The sequence below is a fragment of the Sinocyclocheilus anshuiensis genome, unplaced genomic scaffold (assembly GCF_001515605.1).
Source record: "Sinocyclocheilus anshuiensis isolate Anshui unplaced genomic scaffold, SAMN03320099.WGS_v1.1 scaffold437, whole genome shotgun sequence".
In the NCBI taxonomy this organism is placed as follows: Eukaryota; Metazoa; Chordata; class Actinopteri; order Cypriniformes; family Cyprinidae; genus Sinocyclocheilus; species Sinocyclocheilus anshuiensis.
In genome coordinates this window covers 466,649-477,819 of record NW_015539902.1, presented here as the reverse complement: position 1 = coordinate 477,819, position 11,171 = coordinate 466,649, and the positions used below count along the sequence as shown (strand labels likewise).

At 39.9% G+C, this 11,171-nt stretch overlaps 2 protein-coding genes across 3 annotated transcripts in view; one reads left to right on the top strand and one right to left on the bottom strand.

Moving 5' to 3' along the window:
- robo3 (roundabout, axon guidance receptor, homolog 3 (Drosophila)) overlaps window positions 1–700 on the top strand; it is a 77,775-nt gene extending 77,075 nt beyond the window's left edge. The window contains exon 26 of the mRNA XM_016483097.1: window positions 669–700. Within this exon, the coding sequence (XP_016338583.1) occupies window positions 669–700 (32 nt within the window). The remainder of the gene's footprint in view (window positions 1–668) is intronic.
- A 2,981-nt stretch (window positions 701–3,681) lies between these two features.
- robo4 (roundabout, axon guidance receptor, homolog 4 (Drosophila)) overlaps window positions 3,682–11,171 on the bottom strand; it is a 17,171-nt gene continuing 9,681 nt past the window's right edge. For both annotated transcript variants that reach the window (XM_016482964.1, XM_016482965.1), the window contains exons 9-19: window positions 10,638–10,759; window positions 9,948–10,119; window positions 9,680–9,865; window positions 9,556–9,598; window positions 9,038–9,153; window positions 8,476–8,796; window positions 8,291–8,398; window positions 8,055–8,193; window positions 6,177–6,431; window positions 5,758–6,089; window positions 3,682–4,268 (exon numbers count right to left, since the gene is read on the bottom strand). In XM_016482964.1, coding sequence (XP_016338450.1) covers window positions 4,048–4,268; window positions 5,758–6,089; window positions 6,177–6,431; window positions 8,055–8,193; window positions 8,291–8,398; window positions 8,476–8,796; window positions 9,038–9,153; window positions 9,556–9,598; window positions 9,680–9,865; window positions 9,948–10,119; window positions 10,638–10,759 — 2,015 coding nt within the window. In that variant the 3' untranslated portion in view covers window positions 3,682–4,047. The remainder of the gene's footprint in view (window positions 4,269–5,757; window positions 6,090–6,176; window positions 6,432–8,054; window positions 8,194–8,290; window positions 8,399–8,475; window positions 8,797–9,037; window positions 9,154–9,555; window positions 9,599–9,679; window positions 9,866–9,947; window positions 10,120–10,637; window positions 10,760–11,171) is intronic.

Here is an 11,171-nt window from a genome sequence, read left to right as displayed (position 1 = left end):
TTAACCACTGATTTCTAGTCGTGTCCTCTTTTGGAAGGCCAAACAAAGTAGTTTCGCTTTCACAACGAAACACAGCGGGCTTTAGTGAGCGGAGGCCTGCGGGCTAGAGTGAGCGGCGGCCAGCGGACTAGAGTGAGCGGGCTTGAGAATGGCGTGGCCGGCGGATTCGACGAAGGAGCGGGCTTGCGGCAACCACATGTGACGAGCCCGGGCTGGACAATCGCATCATATGACCCCTTTAATAGAACCGAGTGTCATTTGCACACACACACACACACACAGAACGGACTAAGTTGCCACCTGTAATTCTGGAACAGTATTCATGTACAAAAAATAACAATACAAAATTAAAATAAAATAACCCTGAGGTGTCCATCTTCCTGCAGAGTTTTTCTCCAGCCTTAATTAAACAAACCTCAACCAGATAAGCAAGGTCTGTATGATTACTAGAACATTCCAGGGAGGTATTGGAGCAAGTTGGAACTAAACACCCCATTTTAACAAGGCTGTTGATCCAATAACATGTTTCACTGTGTTCAACATAACCATGTAGGTACTCATTTGTGCTATTACATTTTCCAAGCCTCATAAACAATGGGATTTAAGTTTTGAGCAGCCAGTCAAAAGTTCTTCTCATGATTATCATTTTCAATATGAATCAATCCTAGAGGTGGATCACACGGAGGGTGCAATTTCTTGAGAGAGGTAGAGGGTACATCTGAGCTTTCACCTTTGAAGGTCTCCTTAGAATTCAGACCAAGTAGTCAAGACACGCACTCTTCCTTAAGTGGAGACCCACTACCCATAAATCACTAGCTCATTCATTAGCTTTGTGTCAGTGAAGACACGCCCAGGAGGGCCAGAGGGGAGCAAAGCAGTCAAAATACCATTCTCCCATTTCCATGTTAATTACAGAACCCCAAGATGGATGCCTTCAACCTCATTGTTCATTTAATGTATGCAAAGCGCATGCAATTGCCACAGTAAAACCAAGAGGACAATGTTCAAACAAGCTAGTAAAACAGTGGCTTTGGCATTTGGCTTTGAAATCAATGTCAAGATGTTTTACGATGAACACCGGGTTAAAACGGCTGAATGCTCTTTAGAGATGAGAAAAGAATGATATTAGCGTTTAGAGCCACACAGCTGCTGGGCTGTTAGCTAGGTACTAGGACTCATTTATGTGGCAAGTGAGCAATGTTTGCGCCTCTGAGATAAACCGAACCATCGGTCCGTGAGAGGTTCTTGAATACGCAGTCGACTGTTTGGTGTAATCTCTGCAATTCTCGACCAATTGCACATAAATGCTTTTTCTTTTCTCTCAGCAGCTCCAGTCGAACATGGTTTGGATTTGTGTACCCTGCCTGTGGAGCGTAGGCTTTAGGGAACAGAAGGACCCTTAAGTTTAATCTTTCTCAGGGCAGATCTGGGTCAGTGAAGGCCAACAGAAGGCTGGATCCCATGGGGTCTGTGCAAAACACTCTGCCATTTCTCATCTCCACACACACCCGCCTCTGAACCTCCGACTGGGCACGGGACCCTGGGTAAGCCCACTCGACTGGATGGCGCGCCACACGGGCTTTCATTTTCATTTAGTGTGTTGACGGATGCAGTCGAGAGAGATGATGACTCAGGTGTTGGACATTAATGTCAATTTAGCCGATAATTTAGTGCCGCAATGCATTACCTTGAAAATCTGTCCCATGTGCTAACTATTCCTGGAAACATTTGGGGCTGACAGAATTTAGAAATGGTCGGACAGAAATTTGGAAACAATGACGCTGGCATATTTTAGTGTTGCTTGCTAAAGTCATTACTATTGCTATCACTTATACTTAAGGTTAGACATTTGAACAAACCCTGAACAGTAAGTATTAAACTTTGGTGCAGAACTAATCCAGTACCGTTTTGTGGTACTTAATGATACCTCTAATTATGCAGATTGCTGAGCAAATTTGTGTGATTACTTTTTGAAACGATCAGACTTGTACTTTTTATAGAAGCCTTTTTCTACCTTACAAAATGACATAAGTAATAATACGTTTTGCATCTTACAGTTTCTAGTTAAAGTTTCGCCTTTTTCTCATAACTGCAGTTTTTAAATATCTAACAATTGTGACTTTTTATATCTCACAATTGAAACTTTATTTCTCAGTTGACTTTTTCACAGTTGTGTCCAATTATTTTTAGCATTTGCAACTTTAGATCCTAATACCAACTCTTTCTCAATTTCAACTTTTTATCTCATAATTGTAACTTCATTTCTCACAATTCTGACTTTCTCATATTTGCAGTTTTATGTCTCACAGTTGCACAGTTTCCCAAGTTTGTTAATATTTATTGTATTTGAAAATGTATTTCCCACAACTGCAACTTTATTTATCATATTTGCCACTTTATATCTAACAATTGTGACTTGATTTCCTCTGTTTGCGGCTTTACATCATAATAGCAACTATTTCTCACAATTGCAATTTTATATTGCACAATTGCAACTTTATGTCTCACAATTTTGACTTTGTCATGTTTGTTACTAGTTATAATATTAGCAACTTTATAACAGAATTGCTACTTTATTTCTCACAATTGTGACTAATTCTTGTATTTGCAGCATTATTTCTCATAATTTCCACTTCATATCTCACAGCTGTGACTTTATTTTTATCTTGTGGATAAGAAATGCAAAAATTTAGTTGAATATTTGAATAGTTGAATATTTTATCTCAATCGCTTAGCAAGCGTTTTCATCAGAAGTACTACAAAAATCCTTATCATTTTATAAGAGAGAATTATTTCATGCAAAATAATCTTTGCAGACAAATGTGGGGTGCTCTTCTGTAACAAATGAATGAAAGAAACTGAGCAAGAGAGGAGCAAAACTTGGTACCGTTTTAGTGTGCTCTTGCATGGCAAACTGAGTCAAAGGATTACCAGCAGGCTATAAAAAGATGCCTTTTTGGCCATAGACAAATTCAAGGCTGTAGATCCGAACAGTGTGTTTGTGTGCACACGCATAAAAGTGTGTAATGGGGGAGGTGTGCCAAGCATATGGCCGTAGGGAGAGAGAGAGAAAGGGACAAGCGATAATCCCTCTGCAGTCATGCCATGGTCACTTGTGTTTTCTGTGAGTGTGTGTGTGTGTCCGTCCAGCGGGTGTCTAGGGTTGTCTGATTTGGTTCTGCTGGCTTGCGGTGAGGATTAGTGCTCTGGACGGCCGTACATGTTCTCTTGACAGACCTCTTGTGCTCCCTTAACTACAAGACAGTTGGACACAAATGCAACAAACACAAACATATCTCATAGTGATCCGAGAGGCAGATACTTGCGATTAAAATGTTCATTTATAATCTTTTTATTAACTTTAAAAAGGCAGTTAGTAAAAATAGAAGTAATTAAACTGTGGCTTTTTAGTAGTGCAGCAATTCTGAGGAATATTTATAACGTACGTTAAAAAAACCTGACAGCTAAAACAGTATGTCTACTCAACAAACTACGTTCATACAAAAAAACAACAACAATCAACCATAAAAATTAAAATAAAAAAAAAAAGATCTAAAATTGCTAACATGTAGTTCAATTATATTCCAATTCAAATGCAAAATGAACTAACATTTTTCAATGTAAAAAAAGAAAAAAAAAAGAAATGTATTTTTGAATTATAAAATAATAAGAAAGGACTCCTAAAATACAAAAATGTCTTGAATAATATTTCCTGTGTATTTTAGATAACTCTGTCATATAAAAGCATATATGATTTTACAAAATCGTGTGTGGAGGATTATTAAATAAAATTGGTTTATTTACATTTCTTTGAATGCCAACATGAGCGTCCTGTACAATAGTCTTTATTATGGTGTGGTACAACTCAACTGTCCATATGGAAAGTGGCATATAAACTGCGCCTATTGTACCTTGCAGCAGTGTGTTCTTCTACTTAATTGACCTTGCTACATACCCAAGTCCGTCGAAACTACAAGGAAGGGGGGTTGCCCTGAGGAACGCAGGGAAATGTAGTCCATAAACTACCTCTAGGCATGTGCAAGTCGATCATCGGTGAGAGGGGGTCTCCAGATGTCCTCTCCAGTGCTCAATGCCCGAGTGTTGGCTAGATGTGGGGGTTCTTCTGGCCTCTCTGGAGGCTTTAAACTGGGCCTCCAACTCCTCCACCCACGCGGTGCTCCAGTCCCACACGGGCAGAGGCTCCACCTCTCCAAAACACTCTCGAGGGGGGAACAGAACACTCAGGGGGGATGCAGGCGGGGAGAAATCTGCAGAAAATGCAGGATCACACACACATCACGAAGGAAATCAAGGGAGATGAATGCATGCCCATGCACATAGGTACAAAATACACAAAGAAAAGCAATCTGTTAACACGTATAAAGACGTACAAGTCAATTTCAACATTATAACACTGAATGATAACGCACAACGGTGCTGGACTCATCAGTTACAGTGTACTAGTCATTTAACCTGATGCATGCACGGAGATTGAAAGATAGAAAGGGGGAAACAATCAGCAAATGGAGAGAGGAAAGTCCCTGTAGGTTTCTCTTTTGAAAGCCGTGATTGATTTGCTGAAACTTCAGAGAGGATGGTGGGGGAGCTCAGACAATTTGCAGACAAGGCCCTCAAATCCCATTATTTCTCATTGTACCAAAGTAGCGCTGCTATTTTTCACTGTCTCATTGGGAAGCGTAATGCTGCAGTGCCTCGTGAATCTGATCTGACAATGAAAATTCTCATCCCAAATACAGTTCTCCCCTCTAGTTATGCAACGATCCCAAAAAGTCTGAATGTGATTAGATAACAAAATATCAAATCAGATAATGCTAGAGCTTTTCTCAGAACTAACCTCATTGTTATATGAGCCATTTTTGCTATTATTATGTACTGGTCTCAAGCTGAAGACAGGTGTAGTTTATCAAGTTAACTATGAACAAATTTGACAACCTGAGTGTCCAAAAGCATGGTCTTCATTTATCATTTAAAACCTAACAAACGTCTTTTTTGTGAAATGTTTTGCTTGTGCTGTCTTTCTATAGAACACTGTCAAAGCCACTTGCGTTGATGCCTTGTTATTTAATGCAATGACATTAAAACATTTTTTAGTGAGACTAAAGTGCCAAAATACCTTGGTTGCACTGTATAGACTGTTTATGTCTTACATAATTATGAATCATTCAAAAGAACTTAATTGCAGCAAGTATTTACATAATGCTTTTTTGTTGACTATGCAAATGATGCAGAATAATTTTACAGCCCTGCAGAGCTGAAAAACTAGTGACTGACAATGATGAACTGAGAAATCTGGTGTTCAGCAAAGAAAAGTAAAATGTGATCACAGTTTTTGGCAACTCGTGTGGTCAGATGTATAAATAACTTACAAGTTTGTAGAAATTTGAAGAACACATTTAAACAAGGTGAAATATATCTTGAGATGTACTGTAAGAGTACTACAAACTTATTGGTACCTGAAAGCTTGATTAAAATGAGTCAAAATATTTACATGTATTCATTTAGCAGGCATTTTTATTTCATTTCATTTCTGTGGAAATTAGCAGAGCTTTCAGGGGTGGTGAATCTGTGTAGAGCTGCTGTTAGAACATTGACTGCGTGAGCAGGTTGTTCCACCTAGTGGACATTTCTGGCAACTACATCTGTTCTTGCTGTTAACCAACTTAGAACTTGAATCATGTGAAGACTATAAATTAAAACATCCTAATTCTACAGAAGCTAAAGAGAGTTTTAACTTGCCTGATAAAGTACCACTCATGGATTCGGCTGTCATAGCCAGGACGCGGGCAAAGTTCGCATCGTTTATGAACGAGCAGTCAGAAGAGCTGATGATACTGGTTCGAGCGCTCGTCACATTGCTTTCGGACACCGAACCCCAGCCGTTCCACAACGAACCCTCCCATTCGCTGCAACAAGATGAGGGCGTGCTCCTCAGTGTGGCTCTTCTGAGGCCGACTGCCTGAGGCTCCTGCTCGTCATCCATCTCCCGGTCGGCAGGCCCACAGATGTAACCAAACGTGGGTGTGGGAGAGAACGGACGTGGCATTGAAGGAGAACTTTGATGGGATGCACTGTTGGGAGACATCACAATTAGCCCTTGTCTTGATACTCCCTTCACATATACTGTATGTTCTCTCAGGACTCAGGTGTTCTTTTACCTTTGCCCCTGTGGCTTGGGGCTGATCTCCATGTATTGAGTGTGGCCCTGAGTACTGAGCGTGGTGTCCTGGTAGTCGTCAGTGGAGAGACAGAAGGAGGCCGTGGACAGGTGGCTGTAGGACGGGCTTGACTGGGCTGGGCTGTGGTGGGTTGGACAGCCTGTAGTAACCGTAGCGGGACCCTGGAGCCCAGAGGCAGCACAAACAGACTGCTGAGATCCGATGTCAACTGTCAACTTAGTGGATCTGGTAGACCTGAGGGATCAGATATACAGAAATATGAGCATATTAATAATTGTTCCTTTGACCAGTAAATAAATTCATACTAGCTAGCACACTACACCTAATATTTCTATAATAAAATGTTCTTTTAGGAAGGTGTTTGTGTCCCTGCCAGCTATCCACTTTTTTCTTTCTCTTGTACCATGATGCCTCCAGCCTCAGTCTGCACTGCCGGAAGAAGCTTCGTGTTTGTGTCCTACAGCATTCAAAATGCTTCCTCCCACTTACAGACCTTCTAATAAATAGTGTGTGGGCCATTTCCCCTTCAGACTCCCTGTCCATTAGAGTTGAGCTACAAGTTAAATTGGTTTACAGACTTTTAGTTTGAGAGCAGAGAGACAGTAGTAGACTTCTCTTTTCTCATGGTATAATGACATGGTATTGTCACAGACACTATCATTACAGACAGGCAAGGCCACAACCCCTCACAGGTCTGTGAGAAATGGACACAAATCTTGAGCTCTTGTGTCAGTAGTCATTTTACACCACTCGCATCCTGCTATGACAGAATGGTGAAACACTGAAGTTTATCACCGTTTAAGAAGCCACAGTGAGAAGAAAGACTTCTAGTATGTTCCTGTGCACTGAGATGGAATTGAACTCTCTGATAAATCTTCAAAGCATTCTGCTGAATACTGTTGCCCACAGGAAAGAAAAATCACAAATGAGATCACGTTCATATCTTTAATTGTTTCTCATAGATAGCTAAGAGATTAAATGGATAGAAAATAGATGAATGTATAGCTTCTCAGAAGTTTCTGCTGAGAGAAAGACCCCAGTGATCTCATATCTCCTTTATAGATTCAGATGTCAAATACTGTGCTCTGATTTCCCTAGACACCTGCAAAAGTCTTATAACAAAGTCTTTCCAGAGTAGACCAAATTATTTTGTTTCCTACATTCATTTTAAAACTCTTTTAGCATGTCATTGATTGTCTCATTTGTGCTTCTTTTTATTACTCCTATTTTAGGGGAAACATGGCACAAAGTTGATATATTTAAGCCACATAACAGCACCACTTTACAGTAAAGTTCAATTACTTTACCTGAACTGAACAGTGATTTAAACAATTTGAAATGTTAAAATGTATTTATGAATTTAGAAAGTAACATTTAAATGGTAGTTCACCCAAAAATGAAAATTCTGTCATCATTTACTCATTCTCATGTCATTCCAAACCTGTATGAAAATAGCTTCTTTTGTGTACTGTCGAAGAAAGAATGTTGGAATACTGGAGCCCACTGACCTTCATAGGCAGAAAAAACAAAACAAAACAGAGACATTTCTCAAAAGATCTTCTGCTGTGTTCCACAGAAGAAAGCAAGTCATTGAGGTTTGGACGACATGGGCGTAGGTAAAAGATAACAGAATTTTATTTTGGGTGAACTATTCCTTTAACTTAGATTAGTAAATGCTGGGAAAAATATTGTTCTTTGTTACTTCAAAATATCTAATGCATTACCTAAAGTTAACCAATTGAACCTTATTATAATTAATATTATAATAGTTTTACCAACATGTTCTACTGAGCTATATATGAGCAATAAAATCTCTGCACATTTAAATTTTGCTTTGTGTCTAGGTGTGATTCTCACTCGTCCTCTGAGCTGAGGCTGTGGTTGTCCTCCATAGGAAGAGGCGGAGGGCTGGGTAACATGTCCACCAGCTGCAGAGAGGCAGAGTAGCGCAGCATACGCGGAGAACTCAGTGGCTTCACAGGCTCTGATACACCACCTGAGGGAATGTAGACCAGCTTAGAAGAGTTCTAATAAATAGACTGCGTAATGAGAATAGCATCTCGTTTAAACACGAGACACGCTGATGTTCAAACCTGCAGGGTGCTGACTGAATCTTTGCTGATGGTTACTCTGTGCACTGCACACTGCCAGTGCTCGTTGACTCACGGGCATTAACGGGGCACTTTTTACCGCATGCAGCTCTGGAAGTAGATTACAACATGTGTTACTGCTGGACGAAATAAATGTGAATGACTCGCTGAATGAATGAATGTCTCACCACGCTTGTAATTTTTCTCCCACGATTCCTTCAGAACTCCCATGTTGGGCTGGGCAGGGAGGGCACATTTCCATGGCAACGCCTGCACTTCCCTCACGACGGCAGTTTTGACGATGGGTTCGGTGATCCGAACAGTCTCGGAGTTATGCAGCTGAGATTTGCTGTGAGGCATTCTGGGACAGTGACCTGGACTATTAAACGTCTTCATTCCATTGCCGGTTAGATCCACATAAAAGGTGCCATAGACGCCGCAATTGTCTGGTACAATCGGGACGGCTGACCGAAAGGGGTTGGGGTCCTTTTTAGCCGTAATGGGCAGAGCTGTCAGTAGGGAGGTAAAAACAGACTGATTTACATAATGTGCCAAGATGTCAATGGTAATTAGAGTTGATGAGGACTCTGCAGGGTCGTGACTTCAGGGGTGACAAGCATATTTTGAAGGTTCTTATAAGGACGTATCTGTCATCCGGAGAGATGACGAGAGGAAAAAAAGAGAAGTAGATGAGGGCTGAAACTCGAGGGGAGGTTATTACTATGTATTTTAACTAAAATTGTGACTTACTTGTCCTCCGGAAGCCGGAGTTCTCTTGACTCGGGGTCCAAAGGCCCTGCTTGGGCTCACTGCTGGAATCTGGCCTCCAGCCTCCAGAGATCCACGGAGAGTCTGGTGCCGCCATTCTAGAAAGGGAATTATAAGGATGTTGACTCAGTTACTCATGGAAGCCTATTTCATAAGTATAGTATTACTGTTACATAAGAAAAAGATCATGCTTTGGTAAATTATGATTATGAGATAAACAGTTATTTTAGAGATAAACTATATTGACAAATTAGATATTAAGCCATAATTATGAGATAAAAATAATAAATAACTTCTAAAAATAAAATATAAGAAGACTTTATCTCATAATTGCAATTTAGTATGTCATAATTTACATTTTTTTATCTCATAATTTAGAGTTATCAAAACATGGCTTTTTTCTCACGTGGAGTACAGAGATGAGCTTCTATAGAAATCATCACTGTACTATGCTTCCATTACTGTATTTTTAAATCAAACATCTTTTTTTTTTTTTTTACCTGTGTTTGATGATGAGATCTTCACTTTCCAGTCTATACAAACCTATAAATGAAACAGACAATTATAATTGTATGACTATGTGTGTATAGAAAAAAGGAAGTCAATCGAGACTTTATTATAGACCTGAGTGTTTGCCTCCCAGGTTGGTGGGTCTGACATGTCTCCTGTATAAAAACACGGCAGTAATCATCAAAACACACCACAGGAGGGTGCCAACGCTGCCGATGAATACCGGCTCTTTAATCACAGCAAGGAAATGAGACATACTGAGTATGCCTGTCTGAAACGGTGTCGCCTCCTGCCTCAACTCTGTGAAAAAGAGAGCAACAGGTAACATATTGAGTAGATTACGCTTTAAAATGATTGTTTTATACCTGTTTTGTTTCCTTACCTATGAGCAGTTTGTATGGGGTGCTTTGGACCCCCACTCCTGCCCCATTAATGGCAGCCACCGTGACCCAGAACAGCTTTCCGGGCTGCAGTGTACTGATCTCAATACTGTGTGTTCCACTGTCCACCGTCCAGTTAAAAGACTTCTGTTCCTCTGACTCCACACACCACACCTGTCAGAAACAACAGCATGGTAAAATCAAGCAGGCTGCTACATATCCTATATATTTATCTATTTATTTATTTTTTAATGTGATTTTAGGTCAACATGATATTGATAATATCACAATAATAGACTGTAATGGAGCAGCAGTCTCTGCTAATGCAAAGAAAAGACATCAGTGGAAAATGTGCATCAATTTTGTGGTCAGAAACTGAATTTTGGACTAATAAAAACATAGTGACTCTAATTATTCTCTGAAGTGTTGTAGCAGCCAGTCTGTCTGAAACGGTTGATTTTGGCAGGGTCATGTCATTTTTATGTGATCAGAGAGTCTGAGGCTGAAAATATGAATTATTTAACTGCTTCTAGGCATCCTTTGATCAAACATGAATTTTAATTAAATTACATTTTTGGAACTAGAAAAAAAATCTATTGTCTCTTACGAGTTTCTCCATATCTACTGGAGAGAAAGCCTCTCAGGGCATTATTAGCATTGTTTCACAATGTGTGTCTTTATGCTAGTAATACCTGATATCCCTGAATGATTCCATTGTGAGCGTCATGAGGTGGAGGCTCCCAGCTGAGGTGCACAGTGTCGTTACGGTCAGTGGGCATTGTTATGGACACATCCTGAGGTGGCGCGCTGGGGACTGAGAACAAGGGACATGGTTACAGTTAGCACATGGTGACAGCTTGGGTTTAATAGTCCAATGGTTTAGGGTTAGTACATTTTTTTATGTTTCTGTAAGAAGTCTCTTATGCTCACCAGGGCTGCATTTATTTGATAAAAAATACAATAAAAAGATTAATATTGTGAAATATTGTTACAATTTAAAATAATTTCCATTTTAATATATATTTTTTAAATGCAAGTTATTTCTGTGATGGCAAAGCTGAGTTTTCAGCATCAATACTTCAGTCTTCAGTGTCACATGAACTTACTGGCCTTTTGAATGACAGTGCATAAGTACAAAAGAGTATAACTATCAGAAGTAACATATATGAAGTAACCACAAGAATATTACATATATGAAGTAACCCCCCCCCCCCCCCAAAAAACAA